Source organism: Micromys minutus (genome assembly GCF_963924665.1).
Source record: "Micromys minutus genome assembly, chromosome: 4".
NCBI lineage: Eukaryota > Metazoa > Chordata > Mammalia > Rodentia > Muridae > Micromys > Micromys minutus.
In genome coordinates this window covers 21,202,710-21,228,524 of record NC_137973.1, presented here as the reverse complement: position 1 = coordinate 21,228,524, position 25,815 = coordinate 21,202,710, and the positions used below count along the sequence as shown (strand labels likewise).

Genomic DNA, 25,815 nt, shown 5'->3' with positions numbered 1-25,815 from the left:
GGTTTGTTTTGAGGGTTGGTTTTCAATTTTTTTTTAATTCTTCTTTCCCTTTTGGCATGGACACGAGTGGATATAGTAACCATGTCCTGTATGAGAGACACCAAAAAGGAGGTTAACAATCTATAAAAGCTATAAAACAAAATAGTCGATAGTCCTATTGTGAACAGCCCAGTGAGCAAAGTATGCTTGTTCATTGTTACCTAAAGGAACTTGGAAGCCTACAAGAGTTCTCCAGATATGCTGAGATCTGCAAAGTCTATGTGGCCGGAAGAAAGGAAAAAGATAAAGCTAGACACTTAGAATATAGTGGTTCTCTACCACAGGTAATTCTGTGTACACACACGCACACACACACACACTTATATACACACACATACATACACACACATTTAGTGATACCTAAACCCATTTTGGATGTCTTAGTGGTGGGGTGGAAATACGCAGTAGGAGCTTTTGATGTAGGAGTATAAGAGCGTTAAACATCCTATAGGCACAGAGCATCTTCTACTACAAAGACTATCTGGCCATAACTGTTCCTCCAAGACCTTTGCACCATCAACAATTAACCCAGATGGTTGAGAGTAGATTGAAATAGACGTGACGTGAAAAGCCCACTCCGTCCATTCCACTGCCTTTTAAAGGGGGAGCAAGCGGCATAGAAAAAGCGCTCGCATTTAGAGACTGAAGGTATATAGACAGGCTTTGGAATACTTCTAGGTAGATCACTGACAACTGTCCTGTCTCTCAGACTCCCGGAAATAGATTCCGCCCTTCAGTTCATCTCGGAAATCATCCACCAGCTAACCAACCAAAAGGCCAGCATCGTGGACGACATCCACTCTACCTTCGATGAGCTGCAGAAGACTTTAAACGTTCGCAAGAGTGTACTGCTCATGGAGCTTGAGGTCAACTACGGCCTCAAACACAAAGTAAGGTTCTGCGGTCCCACAGGGGACTGTCCCACAGGGGCCTCTGCACTCAGTACCTGCTTACTGCGGCGGTGGTGGCGGGGACCTACACCACTGGACTTCATCACTGTACTTCCTGGGGACCAACAGTGAACTGCCCAATTTAATAGAAAATCCCCCCTTTTTTTCTTTCAGCAAAACTAGGAGCCTGTGGCTTTCTGTAGCAATTTATAGTTTTCTGTAAGGAGAGATTGCATATAGAAATGTTTTTAGGCCTTAAAGATGGCCTGGAATGTTTTCCTTCCTTAATTATAAGGTTGGAGGAGCCTCTTAACTGCTCTCACCTACACTAACCTGTTCCTCAACTTCAAAGTGAACCTGACTGCAGCCTTTGTTTGGCTCTGCCAGCCTGTTCACCAAGCCAGGGTGGAGCGCAATTGGGTTTTGTTCCCCGAGGAGGTGACCGGCAGCTCTGAACGCTAGGGAAAAGCCACTGAGTAATGACTAATTCACACCAGGCAGACAATTTGTTTGCTGTTGGTAGCATCCTTTCTTCTCTTTGCCCCAATGTAAACAGATGACCTAAGAAATGCACGTGTGGGTGAGAGGCAGGGTGAGGCGGAAGGGAAGTCTCCAGACCGTACTGGAAGTGCAACTTAGCATTTTTGCATGGGTTCACCGGGTTAAATGGAATGCAGATGGTTCGAGCCACCTGAGTGGGCGGGCGTAGAAGTTGGTTCTTTTGGGCGGAGGGCTCTGCCCCAGCTCCTGGCGCTCACTGCCTCTGTGTACCCGGCAGGTGCTGCAGTCGCAGCTGGATACCCTGCTCCAGGGCCAGGAAAGCATTAAGAGCTGCAGCAACTTCACGGCGCAGGCCCTCAACCATGGCACAGAGACGGAGGTGCTGCTGGTGAAGAAGCAGATGAGCGAGAAGCTGAACGAACTGGCGGACCAAGACTTCCCACTGCACCCGCGCGAGAACGATCAGCTGGATTTTATCGTCGAGACCGAGGGACTGAAGAAGTCTATCCACAACCTGGGGACCATCCTCACCACTAACGCGGTCGCCTCTGAGACGGTGGCCACGGGCGAGGGGCTCCGGCAGACCATCATCGGGCAGCCCATGTCCGTTACGATCACCACCAAGGACAAAGACGGAGAGCTGTGCAAGACAGGCAACGCGTACCTCACCGCTGAGCTCAGCACCCCCGACGGCAGCGTGGCGGACGGGGAGATCCTGGACAACAAGAACGGCACCTACGAGTTCCTGTACACTGTGCAGAAGGAGGGGGACTTCACCCTGTCTCTCAGGCTCCACGACCAGCACATCCGAGGCAGTCCGTTCAAGCTCAAGGTCATCCGCTCTGCCGACGTGTCCCCCACCACCGAGGGCGTGAAGCGACGAGTCAAGTCCCCGGGGAGCGGGCACGTCAAGCAGAAGGCTGTGAAGAGACCCGCCAGCATGTACAGCACCGGCAAGCGAAAAGAGAACCCCATCGAGGACGACCTCATCTTCCGAGTGGGTAAGGAGCGGGCGCTGTGCCCGGACTACGTGGCTAAGGGTCTACCTGGCAAGCTCTCCCACCCACCGGAATCCTGCATTTCCAAGCAGGTGGGGTGGGGCTTCTGGTTGTTTTGTTAGGCTAGTTTCTGTAGACTCGTCCTAAAAGTTTCTTCCGTTTCCTCCTATCCTTCCCTCTCCCCTCCCCCTTCCCCCTTTTTCCTGATAAATACAGCAAGTAAGAAGCTGAAAACAAGAAGGGGCGGGGGTGAGGGTTGGGGTGGGGGAGAAGAACCAACAATACAATTTTAAAAGATTATAACCTGGAAATTCATAAAGATTCTCATTTGGGTGGGAGTGTCTTCGTAGGACTCCCGTCTAACCCAAACGCAGAGCCTTGCCTCAGGCAAATTCTTGCAGTTCTGTAGAATCTGTGGGCTTCGGCAGTGGCAGTCCCACAGAGTTCAAATACCTCTCAGCCTCCACTCCAGCAAGGAGAGGGAGATCTGGGGTGGGGGTGGGGTCAGTCTGCGGGGCAAGCTGTGTAGCCAGCCAGTTGCTGAGAACTGGAAAACAGCTCCTAAGACCTCAGGGTGGAGAAGGAAATTGGCTTGGGGTGGGGTTGGGTATGAAGCCAGAGGTTTAGCATGAGCTCTGAGGCGGGAATGCATTGCCCCTCCCTCTGATTTACTACCTGCCGCCTTTTAGGTTTGTTTTCACTGTTTGTTTTCTCAAGAGGAAACGACCTAAACACAAACAATAACAAAAAAGGGGTGTTCTTAAGGAAAAGCAAAGCTTGCATTTTGTTTCAGAAAGGACCAGCAGTCCGCCCTTGTTAAGCAGCCCGCCTCATTCTCCCTGCTCCCTCGTGTCCGCACTGAGAGTGCTTCGCGGTGTGTTGTTAACTGATAACACCTAGAAAGGAAATAGAGTTTTCTGCCCCAGAACTGCAGAGGCTGGGAATCTGCGGATCCGTGTGTGTGCGCTCTGGGCTGGGAAGGAGTAAGAGACCATGCCGGCCAACTTTTCTCCCCATCTACTTCCCTGGACTGTCTTGGGCTGGGTTGCCCTGTTAGTTCTCAGGGCTGAATCCTGGTAGAGACTGTGGAATGACGACATGTAACTTGTCCATCCAGAGCATGCCTTTCTTGGTCACCTGCGGAGTATGGTTTCAGGGGACAAGCTGGGACAGACCCAGGACTGGATCCTGTCGCTCCAGTTTTTCCACTTAAGCCTTGGGCCGCTCTCCGTTCCTTCAACTTCAGCTTCCATGGCCATAAAATGCAAAGTGTTCCTTTAGAATCTTCGAGATGTTGCCACCGTGATGGGGGCATGGGGGACCTCGGTTAATCAGTTTCATTTCCTTTTGGGAATTCCTAGTAGGAGTTATGAAGTATTTTTAATTTCTGTGAGGAGCCTTCCTACTGTTTACATAATGGCTGCAAGTGGACATTCTCAGCAATGGTAAGGCTTCCCTTTATCCAAATCCGCACCAACATTTACCTTGTCTTTTTGATGGTTGGTTGGTTGGGTTTAATTTATTTTCCTGGTAGTTTGTAATGTTAACAGATTTTATATACTTTTTTGCCACCTGTATGTCTTTTAAGAAATGTCTATTTATATAATTTGCCCGTATCTAAATTACATTTAAAATAATTGTTATCATCATCACCATCTTCTTCTTCATCATTGGGGGTACAAATGTCTCAGCATGCATGTGGAGGTTGGAGGACAACTTCAGAGTTAGTTCTGTTCTTCCTCTATAAGAGTCGAACCATCAAATAGACCGCTAGTTCTGTTTGATAAGTCTTTACCTTTCTCACGCGCCCCAGGTTGTCTTCTCACCATTGATTGTTTGGAGCCCAGAGCTCAGGGAACAGATTTACTGATGCACTGATATAATTCTAGCATTTGAGAGTCTGAGGTTCAAGATTACAAATGCAATGATTTTTCTTAATTTCTTTTGATGAGTAAAACACCTTGGCAACAAAAGCAAAAACATCAAGGTAGGAAATTTCTGTTCGATAAACAAAATGGTCACCAGAGTAAAGAGACTAATTAAAAAAGCTTATGTGATTATTTTAGCTCCTTATGCGTCTTGGATGCCAATGCTATAGTAGATGCATGTTTGGCGTGGATCTTCTTCTATCTGACATTGTTGCTGGTGCTGTTAGGCTCATACCTAAAAGCACCATTGCTCAGACCAGGATCACAAGCTCCTCTCCCTGTGCTTCCTCCCCGGATAAAGAGAGAGAGAGCAGTACGGGTGGACCACTGATGAACTCATGTCACGCACATCCTGTGCTGAGCGAGGACAGGCCAGAGGAACACATCCGGGTGGAGCCCACTGCCACTCAAATGTCCTCTGTATCCTCACACTTGACCACCCCCAAGCCTGAACGCTACTGCTTTTTCTTTCAGAATCCACAGCGATTGTGGTTATTTATGCTGTGGTCTCACCGCCCAGTAAGACTGTAAATTCCTTTAGGTCAAGAGTGATGCCGCCGCGGTACCATTTGCCATCCCCAGCCATACTCAGAACTTCTTTGGTGTAGCATCAAGGCATGAGCTTCAGGATTTCAATATCCTCCTAGTGGGCCAGTGAGATGGCTCCGTGGGTAAAGGCATTGTTTCCCCCAATCTGATGGCCTGGGTTTCATCCCTGGAGCATCACCTTAATCATGAGCCTCGAGGAAACGTTAAAATTTAAAGGTGCATGCTAAAAGTTAAAGCCTCGTATGGCGGGCGGCACATGCCTTTAATTCCAAAACTCTGGAAGCAGAGGAAGACAGATCCTTGAGTTCAAGGCCAGCTTGGTCTACATAGTGAGTTTCAGGACAGCCAGGGCTACATGGTGAGACCATGTGTTAAACTCCGCACCTCTCCCCCAAAAAACCAAATACATGCAAATGAAAAGAATTCTAGATGGAATCAGGGGAAGGGTGCAGACATCCTGAGTCAGGCACTGTGCTGTGTGTCATTTTACTGAAGACCTCTAGTAGATATAACACTGCTTCAGTTCTGATGACTCTGCAGAATAATATACCTGTTGATATATATTAGGTGTACTGTACCAGCTACTGCTGGCTTCTTTGATGGCTCCGTGGCATTAACTTGAAGTCACTAAGAAGTAGTTAAACTTTGGAAGTGAGTAAATACCACAAATCAGAGTTTCCTCTTCCAACCCCTCAGCCCTGCTCCTCCTAAAGGGCAACATATAATTACCCTCACCACAGAAGGAAAACACACTTAAAGAAGCGAAAGCTGTAACATTTAAATGCCCCTTAACTTCTGTGGTTTTCCAAAGTTGAGTGGTGTGCTGTCTCCCATGCCTGACAACTTATGGAATGCCCGCTGTAAGTGAATTATAGTGTCTCTCAAATATTGTATTGGAAACTAATTCTGAATGAGTTGAGAGAAGTAACTCAGAGCTCCTGTTGGTGATAGTTCCCGGCCACGCAGAAATTCCTTGCTGGGTTTGCTGACTAGGAGTTATGAGCTGGTTTGGTTGATGTCGAAGAACACCACTGAACAAAGGGGAAGTGGAAGATGTGGGAGGCAGAGAAAAAAAATCACATTTGAATTGTTTCAAAATATGTAATTCATACCCTGTAATGAGTTCGTAGGAAATTGGATGAAGGGCTCATTTGTACTCTGGGTCATGTGATTTTTTTTTATGGGCATGTGGGGCTGGAGGGGCAGTCTAGCTCAGAATAACACTCTTCAGACTCTGGGATTGAGCCACCAACATGTAGAAGATAAAATGTGTATAAGATAGGGTGGAGTAGAATGGAATAGAATATAAACAATACAACACAATAGATTTTATGTAGCGTGTATGTTTTTCGTGGAAACATACGTTATTTCATGTCCCACTCCTGCCTCACGTCTATACACCACTTTCTTCCTTGAAGTCTGGTGAGGGAGGTCATGTTAAATGAGCTCATTCTGAGACCCCTACTTCAGTCCTCTGGGAATCTTATCCTTGGGAACTCCCCCTTCATTTCAAGTAGAAGTAGATACAGTGTATTGTTACTGTAAGATTAAGTACTAGACACTGAACCGCATGTGCTAATCAGATTTCTATTCCTATTTAAAAAACAAAAAACAAAACCTTGAGACAGTAACTAAAAACCAGAACAGGTTTATTTTAGCTGACAGTTTTGGAGACTCCAGTAAATGGTTGGTTGGTGCCATTGCTTTGGGGACTGTGGTGTGGCAGTGCCTTGTGTTGTGAAGGACATGATGAAGTGACCATCTTACTTCACGGTGACTTGAAGGCTGAAGTCCCCATGTCTTTCTCAAGTTTACTATGGACGAACTAACTTCCTTCCACCACGACCCCCATCTTAAAGGTTCAAATGCCCCAAGTAGTGCGGTAAGCCAAGGACAAAGCCTTCTTTCTATGGGCTTTTGGGTGACATTCTACCTCCCAACTTGAGCTCTGTACCATAAAGTGCAGCAAGGGAACAGGACGGATGTTACAGATGTTACTCAGGGAGCTTATGGTGTGGGGAGGGATACAGGTAAGAGTCAAAGTATCATGTGATGGGCGGGAGTGGCCCTCTCTAAAGGATTTTAAGGGAAAATGTGATCCATGTGAGCTCAAAGAAAACTGTCAAGCTAAAGTCTAAAAGGATCCATCTCGGAGTTGGAGAGATGGCAGCAGAGGGGCTGGACTTCAGTTCCGAGGATCCATATAGGATGGCTCAGAACCGCTTGTCATTCCTCTTTTGGCCTCCGTGGGCACTTGCACACATGGGTGTGGGTCTCCCTGCTCTTGCTGATCATCAGCCTATTTGGTCCACAAGAGCAATGGGAGCAGAGATGTGGAAAGGGGGGTTTGGAAGCCCCGTGAGTATGTACGGTGAATGACCACACTGGGACCGCATGTCCAGTAGGCAGGGTGACTATACTTAGGGTGACTGAAGGCTTACAAAGTTTTGGGGGATTGAGGGTAAGGATGGGCAAAGGTCATTGACTTGAGGCTTTAGGTACCTGTCAAACCTCATTAGCATGGGGGAAGCAGTTCAGGAATCTCAGGTGCTCAATGAATGGGTTTTGTCAGGAGAATGGAAATTGATCCTATAAACTAATTGAGGCTACCTGACACTCCTCAGGTAGAGGTGAGTGTGAAGGCTCAGAATTCCCTGGACAAGGTCAGAGAAGGAAACATTTTGTTAAAGAAGGGAGTCCCGTTATGTTACGAGTCCCAGACTATCATGTCAATGGTAGATGTCAACTTTAACTAGCAGAGTTTTCCCAGACCTGTGGACATACATATAGATGATGATGATGATGATGATGATGATGATGATGATGATGATGATGATGATGACGATGATTATTATTTTTAGACAGGGCCTCACTATGTAACCCTGGCAGTCCTTGAACTCACTGTAGACCAGACTGGTCTGAAACTCGGAGATGCAGCCCATGTGTCTGCCTCTGCCTCTTGAATGCTGTGATTAAGGAGTATACCACCGGAACCGGCAATAAAGAAAAAGTGTGTAGACATTGAAAAAAATGCAGTTTTGTCCTTTCTTCTGTGTCTAATGTGACCAGCTGCAGCCTCTTCAGCTGCACAGTGGAAATGATATTTATCCTGATGGCTCATGAAAGAGAATTTATAAGAATGTGCTGTGCATACTCCTGAGCATTTCATTTTCTCGCGATGCAACGTGAGTTAGAACTTACTGCCAGTCACTAATAACTCATGCGTGTACTCACTTAGTAAGTGCTCACTAAGCACCTGTCTGACTGAGCATCCTGCCTTAGCCCATGACTTGCCTCTGTGACATCTGGGTAGACTCACTCAAGCTCCTTGCATATGAAGTTGGGGGGGTGGGCAGAAGAGATATGCATCGTTGGTCCTCTGGATTCAGTTTAGGGGTTTATCTCCTGCAGGACATTTGGAAATAGTCAAGGGAAACAGGGCTCAGAATCTGTGGGTTTGAAAGTCCTCTTCTGATTCATAGGCTAGCTTACCATCCAGGGGGGAAAATAGTTTATCTTTTTCTTCCTTTCCTCTCCTCTCCTTTCCTTTCTTCCTTTTTTCTTTTTATTTACTTACTTATTTTTGCTTTTCGAGACAGAGTTACTCTGTGTAGCTCTGGCTATACTAGAACTTGCTCTGTAGACCAGGCTGGCATCCAACTCAGAGATCCACCTGTCTGGGCCTTCCGAGTCCCGGACTAAATTCATACACCAACACTGTCACCCCAAGAGTTTAATGACCTTAAGAAATTACTGCCAAATTATTGTAGCTCCCTTAAATTCTGTTGATTAGCTAGTAACCACCACAAATAATTATAAAATGAATCTTTTAGATGAAGATAGGAAATAATTTGATAAATACCGTTAATATATGTATTGTTTTACTTATCAGTGTTATGAAAGAATTTGCCTTCATTACATATTTTAAATGTTTTGTGTGTGTGTGTGTGTGTGTGTGTGTGTGTGTGTGTGTACAAGCCAGGAGAAAGCTCTAAGGATGAGAACCATCACTAGCTTTTGTCACTGTAACTCATCTAAAATGCTATAGAAACACGGGAGAGACTTGCCTGTTGACCACATAGGGTTTCCTATGGAGCTGGTATAGAAAGTTCGGACCCAAATAATTTCCAAGTTCTACAATTCCTGCCTACTTAATTTTCACTAAGCTGCTTTACACACACGTAAACATTCTATCCACTCAAGTGTTTGAGCAGCATCTGCTTCCACTGCCAGTAAGAAGTAATCAGCATCCATTGTCTTTCAAGATAAGCTGATGCAAACTCCGTGCAGGAGAAAGAAAGGATGATGGAAACCTCTGACTAGACAAAAGGTGCTCCTAAGAATGAGGGCCATGTACAGTACAGGCATGCAGAAGGCTGGGGTTGGGGAGGCGCGGTCTTTAGCTCTTGAAAAGAGACAAGGTTGGAAGAGGAGGAGCTAGGTGGAGAGGGAGGTTTTACTAGTATGACTGTTATGGTCTTTAGTGGTGTGTGTCTGTGGTGTGTGTGTGTGTGTGTGTGTGTGTGTGTGTTGTGTGTGTGTTGTGTGTGTGTGTGAGTGCAGGCACTCATGTGAATGTCAGAGGACAACTTTGGGAGACAGTTCTTTTTTATCTATAGGGGATTTGGGACAGGAACTCAAGCTTGCCAGTACTTGAGTGGTAAAGAAGGCTTTTCTGTTTTACCTGCTGAGTGGCCTTGCCGAGCCCTTCCTGTTTTATCTAGCCTGCTTTAAAAATGTGCAGTGTGCTTGACTGAGGTCGCTCCCATCCCGTTTTACCAATGGGGAACAGATACAGGCTGACGGTACCTCGATGGCCAGATGCTCAGCAGAGTGCTTTGTCCCACTGCTCTGGTGACCCAGTGTTGGCAGCTCTCAAGAACGCCCTCATTCACTATAGAAGGAAAGAATCTTCCTGCCCTGGATTCTCATCAGATTAGCATGGAGTTTGACTGAATGTCTTTCTGCCCCCAAATGCAGTTCTTTGCCGTTTCTACTGATGCTCAGAATCCTGGCCTTCTTCTCTGTACTGCACAAAAACAGGGTGTTTGGGGCATCTCTATTTCTTTCTCCCTGCACCCACCCTTTGTTCCAGAATCTTTACACTAATAGCAGTTTATTCTGTTTCCTGGTACTCACTGAGTCTTCTAGAAACACAAAGGCCTTTGTCCTTAGCCAAATGTTAAGTGATGGAGAGCCACAGGCAGTGTTTGTCCCTGCCTGTACCTGAAGGACAGCAAGTCAGTGTTCATCTACTCCGCAGGTGTCTCTTAGCTGCCTTCCTCTTCTGTTTGTCACCAGCCGCCCCATGGCTATGGGGATGTTGCCTGTTCACATGTGTGAGGATCTGATACTTCCTTCTGATGACATCATACTTCTACTTATCAATTTTAAATTTTATTTATTTATTTTGGGGCAGGGACTGTCCCAAGCCATCCCTCTTCTTTACCCCAGTCTCGGGTGTGCAAGTGCATTTTTGAAAAGTCAGACATCATCAGGAGACACCCCAAACAAACCACACCCCGGCATCTGCCTCTTAAAGGGCCAGCCGCACCTTTCTCATCTGTATGACCAGATATCAACTCATCTTCTTTATCTTTTTATTTATTTTACTTGTCTATTTCTTGTGAGCCTGGCTCTCACAATTGTCCAGGCTGGCTTTGAACCCCTGGGCTTCAGCAGTTTCCCTGCTGGGCTCCATTTGGGTACCACGGTGCTCTCAGACACAGGTTTTAAAAACACACTCACTCATTTTGCATTCGTGCCTCATGCAAAGATCCTGTGGACCAAGTGATACATTTAATGAAATAGGAGTCTCCATGATGCAGGACTTTCTCGTTGGGGATCTGAGGTTTTTCTCTCTCGTGCTTGGAGACTTTGGACACAGAACAATTAAACTTGAGAGGGCCCCTGACTTTGGAACAATGATGGTCATTTGGATCTGGTAAAAAGCAGCTAATCCAAAACGGACCTGCCCAGTGCAGCAATTCTATTGTTCACATCAGCCAACATTTGGGGATGGCTAAAAAATCATTGCGTTACTCTTTTAATATAAATTAAATTATAATTTTTTCTTTAGGAATTAAAATTTAACCTTCTTTCTAGGTCGTGCTTAGGCATTTTACCTGTTTCCATCCACGAATACTGAAATAAGCTATTCAATTTTTTTTAAAATAGAAAGAGATAGCTGGTAACACTTTTTCTTTTCTTCCCCCCCTTCTCTCTCGTCTTTTTTTTTTTTTTTTTTTTTTTTTTTTTTTTTTTGTAATCAAAGAGTCCAGTGGCCAAATTTGACAAGTTTGACCTTAAATCCAGAACTAGAGAGACTAAGACGAGAGCAAACTCAAGGCCAGTCTGGACCACACATGTGCCTCCCCCTCCCCATCACACACACACACACACACACACACACACACTTAATCAGGAATATAGATAGCCAACGAGGTCCAGAGCCTTAGAACAAGAATTCAGACATAACTCCAGCCTGGGAGAGCCATGCCTCAGGTGCATGACATCTGTGGCTTTAGGGTGCATTGTGTGCTCTGAAAGTCAGATGCCCAGGCATCCTCCGAGAGCTACTGAGAGTAAGAGTGAGATTTTGACAAAACTTTTAAATACAGTCCTCTCTTGTAGCTCCAGAGTTGGGATATTTTTACTATTTCTTTGTGAAAGTGGAATACACTTTAACCGTGTTAATATTCAGCTACAGACTGGTTAGAGAAAAGTAGCATTTGCCTAAGAATGATTTTTGCAAAGACTTTATTGGTCTGAAAGAGAAGGCCAGTAGTTCATGGATTAAATCATAAGGGAGCCTCCATCCTTGCCCCCAGTCCCATCTGTATCTCAACGCAGAGGTTGTGGCTGTGGCTGTAGCTCAGCAAACACCTGCTCTTCATAAACACAGCCGAGTCTCTCTCTCATGAAAAAGAAAAAAGACAACGTATTCTCATGCTACTTTTAGAAGTTTGAATTATCCTTTTGCTAACCTAATTCTTTATAACTTAATTTCTATGCTTTTCTCATTTACTCTTAGGTACCAAAGGAAGAAACAAAGGAGAATTTACAAACCTGCAGGGTGTGGCTGCATCTACGAGTGGAAAGATATTAATTGCAGATAGTAACAACCAGTGTGTGCAGGTACAGCCCTATCCGTGTTCCTTTGACTGTGTTGACTAGAGATAGGTGTGTACGTGTTTATTTTAGATTAAAGATAAATAGTATGGGAAAGACACAAGATAACTATGTAGACTTCTGTTTTAGTGGTGTACGTGTGAGGGAGTGTGTGTGTGTGTGTGTGAGTGTGTATGAGTGTGTGTGAGTGTGTATGAGTGTGAGTATGTGTGACTGTGTGTGTGTTTGTGAGTGTGTATGAGTGTGAGTGTGTGAGTATGTGTGAGTGTGTGTGTGTGAGAGTGTTATGTGAGTGTGTATGAGTGTATGTGTGAATATGTGTGTGTATGTGTGTATGAGTGTGAGTGTGTGTGAGTGTGTGTGTATGTGTGTATGAGTGTGAGTGTGTATATGTGTGTGTGTATGAGTGTGAGTGTGTGTGAATATGTGTGTGTATGTGTGTATGAGTGTGAGTGTGTGTGAGTATGTGTGAGTGAGTGTGTGTGAGTGTGTGTGTGTTGGGGAATATTTCTTAAGCAGCATTGGCAGATTCTGATCTTCAGCACACTTCACAAATACCTTTCCTGCCCCGGTGACTTCTGTGCTATTTTAGATTCTAATGGATGTAACTTTGTTGTACAGATCTTTTCCAATGACGGACAGTTCAAAAGTCGTTTCGGCATCCGAGGGCGATCGCCCGGACAGCTCCAGCGGCCCACAGGGGTAGCGGTGCATCCCAGTGGGGACATTATCATCGCAGATTACGACAACAAGTGGGTTAGCATTTTCTCCAGTGATGGGAAGTTTAAGGTAAGAGTGACCACTATTTGAATACCAAATAGTGGAAAGAACAAGAGATATGACACTAAATTGTGTATTTCTTGGTTTAAATCCGAGCCATTTTTTTATAATTCCTCATATTGGGTCATCAATCTCAGTTACTTTAAACAGGAGTAGCTGTGATAATTTTATAAACTTGCTCTCTCTCTCACCCCACACACATGCACACATACATAGGTACATATACATGGGTAAACATACATGTGCATATGCACACATATGTGTATACATATACATACATACATATATATATGCATACACACACTTGCCCATCCATGTGTATTTTAAGTGTGATTTATTTTATAAAGCTTATTTGCTTTAAAAATCATGTTTATCAGGAAACTACATTGGTTACCTTAACTTGAATTTTAAAAAAAAAAAGACCCCTGAAAAGGGTCGTAAAGAGGCAGTTTGTGATTTCCATATTAATTTCAAGACTGTCACAAGGTTTTTCTACTTTCTCAGGCTGTGGTGGAAAGCCTGGGAGAAACATCATTATAATGCACTTTTCCCAAATTTAAAACATACGCAGGCATATTGAGGAAAAAAGTCAGAGGCGCAAGAGCTGTCGGCTGTAAATTATCTGCTATGACCTGAAAAGGCAACATTAACAAATGTCACATAGAACTAAGGAAAAGAAAATGGAGGCCGGTTGGATGGGGATAAAGCCAGTTCACCTATATCCCTGGGTCCTGTCACAAGACTTGTGCCGTCGCCCTTCTATCTCTTTTGGCAAAAATGTAAAAATGGCATCTCCGTTATTCAGCCCTTTATTGCTGAGACAAAATGCTCCTGTCCACAGTCACTTGGCTCTGGTGCTTTGGTTCTGTGGCAAAAGGAAACACAGGATGGAGGAGATCGCTGAGCAAACAGGAAGTGAACAGAGTCCCAAGGCCTCTTTCAGGGGTGTACCCCAGTGGTCCCTCTTTTTTCCACGGGGTCTTCGTTGCTGCCTCCCAGCACCAGTGAGGACTAGGCCTTCGGCATCCAGGACTTTGGGGATATTCAAGACCCAACCGTAACAGCTTCTGTTCCTTCTCAAGTCATCAGGGACCACTGGACTCTCCTCTCAGGCGTTACTGAAGAATCACCATCACTCGGACCTTTTTGTACCACCATTCACAAGCCTGTAAGGCGCTGGGCCAAAGGTCTTCCAGAAGACCGTGCACAATGTGCTTTGTGCTAACTCGCACCCAGACTACCGCGCCTTCTAATTTATTCGACAACATGAACTTTAACTCAGATCAAACCCTAGAATCCTGCTTCTGAGTTTTGCTAACTTTTTAGTCTTTCAAAAAATCCCATCATTTCTCTGAGTATTTAAAATTCGGAGTTTAAAAACATCTGTCTCACAGGATTTGAGTACAAACTAGATGAGATTTATTTATGAATTTTTACATGGGTATCATCTAAGAAATGATTTTTTTTCCGTGCCTCTGGTCATCTTTTCCAAAACATAAAGTTTGTGTGACCAGCTGGGACTTGGGCTTCATGCCCTAATGAAGGTGTTTATTCGCCACCACACCACTCCCTTCTCTGAAGGCTTGGGGTGTGTTTTCCTAATCCATTCTGGAACCTCACTGCTCGAAGGCATTGGAAGGCTATGGGTTGTCATGGTCACCTCATGATTATTTTCAAGATAGTATTCATGAGATGGGTTACATTTTTTTTTCTCTCCAATTAGAGCCCTTGCTTTATGCGAGGCAGTACCTTTTCAACCTAAGAAAATAAAAGGCTGTCAGCTTTAACACTGTGATATCGCATCTTTTTCCGACAGAACCTGACAGCTCCAATACCCAACCGTGACAGCTCTGGTAGGAACATAGAGAAAACTCTTTGCTGTCCTCTAGAAGAACTCTAGTGTGGAGAAAGCCTGCTTGTTCTTGTTTTAGACTCTGGCAAAATGATTAGCAATCTGCACATTTGGGAGCAAATACAATAGCAGCTTTTGCCTATTGAGCAAGAGTTTGCTAGCAGAGAGAGAGAAGGGCTCCCTGGTTGAGATATTTTATGTTCATGACTTGATAGTTTAATAACTATAATACATATGTGGAAGAACTGAAATCCCAAAGTTGCCCGCTGTTGGTCTTTGAATGCCATAGACACTGTGAGGTGCAGCCAAGACCTTGGAGCACTCCTGCCCCCCAGAGGACGGAGAAGGATATTGCCTGTTGCAGCAAGCACCTCTTTAGGACAGATGTTGGTTAGACCCTATTAAGGTAAAAAGAGAGCATCTGAAAACACTTGACTACTGGAAAAAGTTTGTCCAAGTGGGCAGGCTCCGACTTAGTGTCAGGAGATTACTGTCTTGCTTCTTTAATGGGACAGAGTTCAACAGTGCAGCTGACTTCCCTTTTTCCACAGCACGATCCTTACATTTGCTCCTAACTATCAGCTGTGTAGCACCTTCACTACCGTTTTTATAGACATCTGGTTTGTAGTCGAATTGTCATCCTTCCCTGCCCCCGTTTCTGTTTTCCCTTTCATCTTCTCGAATGGCTTCTATCTTCCAGACTGCCTGGGAGCCTTTTGTAATAAAAAAAAAATTTTTTTTTTAAAAAAAGAAATACACACATATGAAACACAAATGTGGTGACTTTATGACCACTGTATTCTAAAATGTCTCTACTTTTCCCTCTTCAACATGAAAGCCATTTGTTGAGTTAAATGCTCTCTGTCTCCTATCAAGTTCTGAAATACTAGTCTAAGATAGTGGGGGAACGTGGAGGCCAAATGCAGGGCTTCTTAGGTCACTTTGTAGAAGGCAGTGCATCTGAACTGGAAACAGTCGTGAGGGGTGGGAGAAAGCGACCCTGGATTTCAGCTTTAAGCTGTGCTTGTAGATCTGCCCTAGCCGGCATCCCATGGTAGAACTAAGATAATCCTTCGGCTTATATTTTCATTCTAGATAATTATCCACTTGATGGTTGAGTCATTCTGCGTAACTACTGTTGTTTGTAACCTTAAGTGGTAGTGTATTAGGTGGTAATGACCAGAATGCCAGCTCTCCTTTTGATCTTTCGTGATACCTTCCTTTCAGACTTGAAAGAGCGTGAGCGATTTTCGTACATGCCATTATGTTAGAGCCCCTTTGATCCTTGGGCCTCACTGCAGCATCAGAATCCAACTTGCACAAGAGATTCCCTGGCCTAAGACAAGATGTTTCCCTTCGACGTAATTGCGTCTCTCTGCTGTAGGGCAATCAGAGCTGAATCGCCATCCTTTGTAGACTTAGAAGAATAAGGAAGCACATGAGAAGTCCTACTCGGAGAGAACTCCATCACTGTATTAGAAAATGAAACGAACCTATGTAGGAGGCTGGAGAGAGGTTCAGTGGATGAAGTTTTTGTTGATTTTGTAGAGAACCCAGCACCCACGTTGGGGGCTCACAACCACCTACAACTCTAGTTCCAGGGGATTTGATGCTTTCTTCCGACCTTTGAGGTCACCAAGCACACACATGATACCCAGACATACATGTGAGCAAAGTACTCATACACATAAAGTAAAATAAATAACTCTAAAAAATTAAAGTGTACATCTGTAGCTCAGATTTCTCTCAGGTAGTGATAAATGGAGAGAGAGGGTTTTATAGCAGGGCGTATGAAATGTAATCAGTGGGGGGTCAGTTTTTAAGTTAAAAGATAACACAAATAGGCCTTAAAGATACATGGATGAAGAAAGTATAAAATAAAAGGTAAGAGTTTCTTTTGCTACCACTGGCCCCATCCCCCACACCCCACACCCTTCATGCCCCCACCCCCACTTCCAGACACAGACTCTGGTGTCTAACTTTTCTTCTCGGAATTCCAGTCTCCTTATGGGGCTGGTTTCAGGACCACCATGAACACCAAGACCCCAGATTGTTCAGGTTTTCCCTACAGAATGATGTAGTTTGCATGGCGGCCGCGGACACCTTTATATTTTGAATCATCTCTAGATTACTTATACCTAATACAACATGAATGCCTTGCGTTGTATTATTTTGGGGACAGTGTAAGAAAAAGGTCTGCATGTGTTCAATAGAGATTTTGATATGAGGTTGATTGAGTCTATATAAATGCAGTGTTAAAGTATATGGAAACATCTTTAATAAAGATCTACATCTAATGCTTTGCTCTCCCTGTGAAAGATGGGAGGTTTTGTCATGATTTGGTAGCTGGGAGGATGACTCAGTCTATAAAGTGCTTGTTGTATAAGCATGGGCACCTGATGAAACACGTTTCTAAAGGCCAGGATGATAAGGCAAGATGGGGAGGCTAAGAAGTGCAGGTCCCAGCGGACCCCTGACTAGCCAGCCTTCCTGGTCAGCAAGCTCACAGGCAACGAGAGACTCTGTCTCAAAACACAAGGCTTATGTCCCTTGATGAACAACACCCAATGTTGACCCCTGGCCTCTACACCCAGGTACACAGATACATTTACCTCCCCACATACATATATACATGCATACATACATACATATACACATACATGCATACATATGAATATACATACACGCATGCATACTTATGCTCACACACTAATAATGACCATAATCAGGTTGGCTTATAGATAACTCTAGACTTTCTTTTTTAGTGTAGTTAAACAAACACGCATGGAGTACAACTTTATGCATCAGTAAGTGTGGTAGGCTTTGAGCACACAGTGGTGGATGGGATTGATGTGACTTCCGACCACGTGGAACTTAATAAAGTTTAATGACACCTGCCCGAGGTTTTCGAGCTGAGTATGAAATGTGGCAGCAATAGTAATGGCTTCTATTCTGTGACCGTTTACTATTATGTGACATTGAACATTTTTTATATTATTTGTTAGTTGCCTTTTTAAAAAGGTTTTAGAAAGAAATATAGGGAATCCTAAGGTTAAAAGAAGTGTGTGAATCTGAACAACTTCCGATGTGCTCAAAGCAAGTGACGGGAGCAAGATGTCTTTCTCTAGACCTTGTACTCTTTCATCGAGTGTCTGTTTAGAAGGGCACTGTGGTCCAAATTCGGGGACAAATGTCTTTAAAAAATAAGGCTTTTATATAAATGCCTGTGGCAGATGCCAAATATGGCAGCGCCGGGTTTTTTTTTTTTTTTTTTTTTTTTTTTTTTTTGGACAGAGATAACATTGGTCCACATGGTACTCAGAACATTCGAGCAAATGTTTTTCAAAGACAACTAACTTAGCTTCAGATTGGTTTCTGGAATGCTTTGAACTTTGATGTATATTTCTGTACTTGTTTCTAACAGACAAAAATTGGATCAGGAAAACTGATGGGCCCCAAAGGAGTTTCTGTGGACCGCAATGGGCACATTATTGTGGTGGACAACAAGGCGTGCTGTGTGTTCATCTTTCAGCCCAACGGGAAAATAGTCACCAGGTTTGGTAGCCGAGGAAACGGGGACAGGCAGTTTGCAGGTACACTCGATGGTAATATGTGAACCCCCTTCTTTATGCTTCTTCTGCTCACATTTGCATGATGTTTGAGCATGTTGAAGGTGCCTGTTCCCCAGAGTGCTGTCTTTAGGGGGGAATGCTGCGGGTGGAGCTGGATCTTGGGGCGTGCTGGGGGTGGAGCCGGGGCGTGCCGGGGGTGGAGCCAGAGGCGGGGCGTGCCGGGGGTGGGGCCAGAGTAGAAACAGTAGGCAAAGAGGACACTTCTCATGAGTCCTGAGAAGGTTCAGTGGAAAGGACAGCCTTTAAAAGGTTTCTACCAATGGCTGCTCACACTGCAGACACTGGCTTTTTAAATGTTTGTATTAAATGAAATCATACATCGTAAAATAAAATATTTACTAAAACAACAATTAAAAAACCCACAAGTGCTTGAAGACCAACGAGCGACAGTTTGTCATGGATGCATTTTTCTTTCACAAGCTTCTGGATGGAAGTTATTTAAGAGAGCATTTGCTAAGAGCATTTGCTAAGAGCAGCAAAGGCGGCCTTTTTTTTTTTTTTTTTAAGTTTGCGCTGTGCAACCTTGCAATCACACGCTTTTTGGATGTGCACATCTGCGAGAAAAGGCTGAGCACGGTCCATTGATTTTCCTTTCAAAGGATGCTTGGCGCGATTTCGAGTTTAGCTGGCATCGTCTTTCTTTGTGTCGATTCTCTCCTTCTTTGTTTGGCCCAGATTCTGAATAGTCGCTCAATATTATAAAATGCAGGTTTTCTGCTCATTTTTTTTTTCCAGGAGAAAAATTATATTTTGAAACCTCTTTCCCAGAGCGGAGAACGACGGTATTTTTTCGTAGGACTCCTTTACCACTCTTCATAGCAAAAGCATGATGTGCTCAGAGGTGGTGGGCATGGCTTACTGAGTGCAGAGAAAGGCTGCTGGTACTCCCTGCTCATCCTTTCTTAGGGCTGCCGCTTTTAAGGCTTGGTGGGGCGAGGCCAGAACGCACAGCTGAGAAGCATGCTGGATCCGGTTTATCAGGAGCTAAGAATCTGGCTGAGTGGTTGTCCGTGGATCGGGGCTCTGGTTCTTTGTCCTTCCTTAATTAAGTCAATGTGTTAACCTCGTCCTGTGCTGTAGCAAGTGCCGTGTTGTCATGGTGTGTGCTGCCCGAACCCTCATGTGATTACCCCCCACTTTATTGCAGGTCCCCATTTTGCAGCTGTGAATAGCAACAATGAGATCATCATTACAGATTTCCATAATCATTCCGTTAAGGTACTATTAGCACTCCAACGCTTGTTAACCCTGCCTTGCTTGTACGGAGAAACCGGTTTAGTTGTAATAATGCACAGCACTGTACAGACACTCAGAACCGAATGGAGTAAACCCACAGGGATCTGACTTCAGCTGAAACAAAAGTTTTGCTATGGACTCACATTCTTATGGATAAAATATGATGACCATCAGTTTTGCAATTGGATACTGAGATGAATGAGAATGATTTAAAAATTTGTCAAAAACAGTTGCTTGGAGCTAGAGACAGAAATGACAGACGTGTATGTGTTTCTAGAAGGAGGAGATTTCCTGAGGGCTGGGGACTGCAACTCAGAGTCTTAGTTAGGGTTTTATTGCTGTAAACAGACACCATAACCAAAGCAACTCTTATAAAGAGATATTTCATTGAGGCTGGCTTACAGGTTCAGAGGTTCACTACAGCATCATGAAGGCAAGAAGCTTAGCATCATCCAGGCATGCATGGTGCTGGAAGACCTGAGAGTTCTACATGTTGATCCAAAGGCAGCCTGGAGAAGGCTGTTCTTTCTGTACTGGGCAGAACTTGAGCTTAGGAGCCTAAGCCCACCCCCACAGTGACGTATTTCCTCTAACTAGGCTACACTTCCTCCGATAAGGTCACACGTCTTAATAACTTAATAACGTCTAACTTCCTGTGGGCCAAGGATTTTCAGACCACCACAACGATGCAGTATAGGCTTAGCATGTTCCAGGTGCTGGGTTCAATCTACTGCACCAATGTTATTATACAACAACTCCATACAAGTATAAAAAGCAAAGCTATGAAAAAAAATATTTCAGCTCTCAGATCGTGTTTATCTGAGAAACGTATGAGTGAGTAACTGACATCAGGTGAGATGCAGAAAATGTAAAATGTTTGTGATTATTAAAGTTCTAGAAGTGATGGTGTCAGGATATAGAGATACCATTTCAACCATTCAAGCTCACTTTACATCTTAAGGAAGTCATAGCATTTGCTTTATTTTTTCTCTCTCTCAGGCAGTTGTTGAATGGAATATATGGGGTTTGTTTCCCACAATACAGCAGTTAGCAGTAACTCTCGATTCCAGTGATTTTCTTAGTAAATGTGAGATCTATAAGTCAGAGTTAATAAGTAGTCTTCTATAGGCTTTTTAAAAAATATTTTTATTGTTTTAGCAGTGTTTTGGGGGGTAATAGTCTGGGATCCTATAGGTACTATGGGCTTTTCTTTCCTGTGCATACATAGTTCTGATTCATTTTAATTCGTAAATGCTATATAGGAAGTCATCCTGTCGGCTTTTTGTTGCTGTGATCCAATACCATGATATCAAGGAAGAAAGGTTTATTTTGGTCTCGGAGTTTCGGTCATAATCACTCTCAGAGACTACGAGGAAGAGAGGCAGAGTTAGGGCTAAGTTATACCCTCCAAGACCTCACATTCAGAGCCTACTACCTCCAGATAGGCTAGACCGCCTTCAGCTTCTGCTGCCTCCTACTGGTCCATTCAGCAATGACCCCATCAGTGAATTATTCCACTGATGAGGTCAGAGCCTTAGGATCCACTAGCTTCCTAGAAAACTCACCCCAGCATTTAGGGACCGGACCTTCAACACACGAACCTATGAAGGCACATTTCAGATCCAAACTACAGCAGCAATGAGTAGTGGTGATTAATGTGAAGGAGATCACTTAATGCCAAGAAAAATATACTGGGTGAAGAAGTAAGCAAGGACCACTAAAAGGACCGTGTGCGGGTATTAATAACAGCGTCCTTACCAACTCAAACACACTCTCCCTGTTCTGTGATGTTACAGTGTTGGGTATACGTGGCTATGTGATTAGAATTAAGGAAGCCTTTTAAACTCTTCCTCCTCTTCCTTCCTTTCTCTCTCCCCCGTTTCTTCCTCTCTATTCCCTTTTCCCTTTCCTTCCTCCTTCTCTCTTTTCTTATTGCTGAAGATAAAACTTAATGTTTCATACATGCTAGGCAAACTGTGCCTGCCTCCTTCCCAGCCTGCATAGGGGGCATTCAGAACCGTTCATATTAGCAAGAGCTGCCTGGGCTTGTTTCTAAGGTGCTAAGGACTCAAAAGTCCTGAGAACATCCTCAGATCAGATGGGCGCTCAAAGCTGTGGACCCTCTGAGGTCCACACCTGAGGAATGTTTACTCTAAAGGCTGCCCTGACTGTAGCACTTCCTGATTTGTTCGTATTTCCATACATCTAAGCGGCACCATGATGGATATTTAAAATAATGTCCCAGGAACATTTCAAAAGCCATTCAGTATCATGTGAAACATTAAGATACATTGTTCACCATAGTGTCGGTCATTAGATACATTGAATGTGTTTACTGTTGTCATTAAAATTTTCACTCCAAAATCTGTAATTTATATTTGTATAGTGTGTCGCTATTATACAGTAAAGCACAGTAACTGATCGATCAAACATGCCAGGCATGAGAGACCTTCTCCTTAAGCGCTCTGTTATCCCTCTCGGAATAGCCTCTGTTGGTTCTAATCGTGAAAGCCTTTGACTTACAGACTTGCTGTTTTAACCAAAATAAGACAGTCCCTGGTCATACTTCACCCATGAACATTGCATGTTCACACAATATCGACACACATAATGCCTATAATCCTAAGTATGACCTTCAGCCCTCTTGTTCTTATGTTGATAGAGTAAAAATAGTAACAAACCCTGAATATTTGGTCCAACAAAAACCTGATCCAAACTGAATGGCAACCCATCCTATAGAAACGTAGTACCCGTTTTTAAATTTCTATTTATTCAGTAAATAAAGCTACTTATTTGAAGATAGAATAATATCTAGTGTTGTTTTAAAATAACTATTTTAAAATATTTATATCAGCTTTATTCAGAACATCTTATATAGTATTTTGTAATTTGCAAAAATAATGAGTGTTTATTAAGCAGTTGTAAACAGCAGAGAAATAAGAGTAATTTAATAAATAACAATGAGATTGCATATGCTTTGGAAGAAACAAACGACAGGCACATAGACCACTTTCCACAGACTTTTCTCAGGTCACAGGTCTCAGAAATAACTTGCTCAGACAGCTATTTAAAAAACAATTTGGTTAGGTCAGCTATTTTTAAATAAAGGAGTTCTTCAATATTTCATACAGGTATTTAACCAGGAAGGAGAGTTCATGCTGAAATTTGGCTCAAATGGAGAAGGAAATGGGCAGTTTAATGCACCCACAGGTGTCGCCGTGGACTCGAACGGAAACATCATTGTGGCTGACTGGGGGAACAGCAGGATCCAGGTACGTGGGCTCTCAGGAGTGTGTCAGGAGGCGGGGACTGAGAAGTTGCCCGTCCTCGAGCCTGGGATGCTTTTCCTTCTTGGTTAAGTCATAACACTGTAGGAAACCTCACATGGAGGACCAAACACCCAAGCAGGGAAGGCAGATAAAAATGTGACATTGTTAGCCTATGATCCTCTCATTCAATAAGATCCTCTCGTTCAAAGCTGTTACTTGTTATTTATGGCTTGAATATTGCTCTTGTCAGTCCCCTGAAGGGTTCAGGATGGGACTTAATGTTAAACAAAATGGTACTACTTGAATGTCCTACTAGTCTCAAAGTGAAGTTCAAGTTTTCTTAATTGTGAATACAGGCAACAATCAGTAATTTTAGAAAATGTTGTCACTAAGAAAAGCCACACACATACACACTCACACACACTCACACACACACACACACACACTCATACACATACACACACTCACACACACATACACACACAGTCACACACACTTATACACACACTCATACACACTCACACACATACACACACACACTCACACACATGCACACACACACTCACACACACACTCACACACATGCTCTCACACACTCACACACACACACTCACACAAACGCACTCATGTCTCATTACAGTTAGTTGTCCAGACACTCCACAGTGTTGTTTATGCTTGTTACGACTATCGTTTCTTTTCATTTAATGTGCCAGTTAATTAGCAAACCTCCAAAACCAGATGTGGTGACACTTGCACATACCCCCAGCACGTGGGGAAGTAGAAATAGAATGATGAGTAGTTCAGGTTGTCTTCATCTATGAAGAGAGTTCAAGTCCAGCTTGACTGACTTCCAACCACATATATGGTTATACTACTCATATTTAATTTTGTATTTTTTTTCATTTCTTTGAGACATAGTCTATATAGCCCAAGCTGACTATGAACTCCCTGTATAATCAAGAAAATGATTGAGAATATCAGTGTGATGCTTTTACTTCCCATATGTGTGTGTGTGTGTGTGTGTGTGTGTGTGTGTGTGTATGTGTGTGTGTTTCTCATATGTGTATATATAATACATATGTGATTTATCATATATATGTTATGTATATATTATAAATATATAATCTATATCTTGATTACTCTAACCTCTGATTTCATAGAGACATTCTGGGATGAAGATACATGTAGCTCAGTTGATACAGGGCTTGTCTAGTATGCACAAGGTCCTGAGTTCAATCCCTAGTACTATGTATGTTGGTCATGGTGGCACAGACATGTCATCAGCACTTGGGAGGCAGAGACAGAAAGGTCAACAGCTATGTAGGGTTGACTACATATCAAGTTAGGGGCTAGCCTGGACTATGTGAGAACCTGTCTCAAAAGAGGGAGACTCTGAGATCTCTACCAGAGGTCTCACTGTAGTGAGTAGGAGGGTACCTTAGAAGGCAGAAGGAGCCAAGTGCGTTTCAAAGGCCCATGGATGCTGTTGACATTGTGTGGCTTCATGGCACCCACCTCCTTATATTATTTCTTAAAACTCCACATGGGCTAAACAAAATGGTCGGAAGGAACCCTGCCTGGGAACTTGTAAAGGAGAAAGTGCTGAGTCTGGGGTTTGCGGATCAAACTCTTCATCGCAGCAGAATCACGGGCCATCCAAAAGCTGTTGCCACTGAACTGTAGACTTGGACGAGGAAACGGAAATCTGTTTTGCCATTGCACAGCCGTAGTAAGATAAGACATGGCAGCCAGTCATGGAGGGAGCAGGGGAGAAAACAAGACAAGGGTGCTGTGCTAGGGTCCCCACTAGGACAGCACAGACAGACTGAATGCGTGTCACAAAACAGTTATTAGAGTGGCTTCCATGACTCTGGCCAGTGAGTCCAGCCACAGTCACCTGTCTGCTGCACAGGCCGAGAAACTGGTAGTTTCTCAGTCTACCAGGCTGCTGCCCCAGCAGTTCCAACATGGCGGTTAAGGGCTAGACTCTAGGCCCTGAGCTAGTTCTCAACCTTCCTAATACTGTGACCCTTTAACACAGTTCCTCGGGTCATGGTGACCCCCAGCCACAAACTTATTTTGTTGCTACTTCACAGCTGTTAATTTTGCTACTGTTACGACTTATGTAATTTTGGAGACAGGGGTTTGCCAAAGGGGTTGAGAATCACTGCCTTGGAGGATTCTGAGAACCTTAGGTCTTCAGCCTGTGCTGCAAGGTTAAAGAGGCTGGGTTCCGGTGTCAGCAGATGAGGATAGCAGTGATGGCACCAGCCAGAACAGAAGGCAGTAGGCCAAAAGCAGCGACTTCTCTCTCAGGTCTTCTTAGGCCTAAGCCTCAACAAGGAGGATCTGCCCACACTGAAGGAGAGTCACCCCTTCCCTCTCCAGGTCAGCTTTTCAGGAAACATGCTATGGATGCTTCTGGAACCCATCTCATCATTGTCTCCAGACCCAACTAAATCAACAACCAGGCTTTAACCATCAAATACTATGTGTGTACGGCAGCAGCCTAAGCAAGCCCAGAAAGTTTCTTACATGCTTTCTTTATTTTAAATACCTGTTCCTCCCTGATATGTAACCTCCCTGATGCTCTGATTTTACGTTCATGCAGGTTTTTGATGGGAGTGGATCATTTTTGTCCTATATCAACACGTCTGCCGACCCGCTGTACGGTCCCCAAGGCCTGGCTCTCACTTCAGATGGCCACGTTGTGGTCGCAGACTCCGGAAACCACTGCTTCAAGGTCTATCGGTACTTACAGTAACAGCGGACAGCTCTGTGCTGAGGTCTTGCACTAGAAACTGGAATGAAGTTCTCAATGCGGGACCAGATTACGATAGGACTTTTCATACTAAGAAGAATCTTTGGTGAACTTTCCAAGGTCATTTCTGAATGTAATCATTTCCTTAAGAACTGCTTATCCAATTTCCATAATTCACTTTTAGGATTTAAAAAGGATCTTCTACTGAATCTATACAAACTGCAACGTTTTACGCCCATGAACTATGGC

At 43.9% G+C, this 25,815-nt stretch overlaps 1 protein-coding gene across 4 annotated transcripts in view; it reads left to right on the top strand.

Moving 5' to 3' along the window:
* The window catches only part of TRIM2 (tripartite motif containing 2), a gene marked incomplete at both ends in the record, with an annotated part of 43,159 nt that extends 17,590 nt beyond the window's left edge, over positions 1–25,569 (top strand). Inside the window, 8 exons of one of the 4 annotated variants that reach the window (XM_080915626.1) lie at positions 749–872; positions 1,708–2,431; positions 11,939–12,042; positions 12,658–12,825; positions 18,093–18,261; positions 19,448–19,518; positions 22,668–22,808; positions 25,417–25,569. In XM_080915626.1, coding sequence (XP_080771752.1) covers positions 749–872; positions 1,708–2,431; positions 11,939–12,042; positions 12,658–12,825; positions 18,093–18,261; positions 19,448–19,518; positions 22,668–22,808; positions 25,417–25,569 — 1,654 coding nt within the window. Of the gene's footprint in view, positions 1–748; positions 930–1,707; positions 2,432–11,938; positions 12,043–12,657; positions 12,826–18,092; positions 18,274–19,447; positions 19,519–22,667; positions 22,809–25,416 lie in introns of all 4 variants that reach the window. The other 3 variants (XM_080915625.1, XM_080915624.1, XM_080915627.1) reach the window with 3 other exon arrangements.
* Positions 25,570–25,815: the final 246 nt, after the last annotated feature.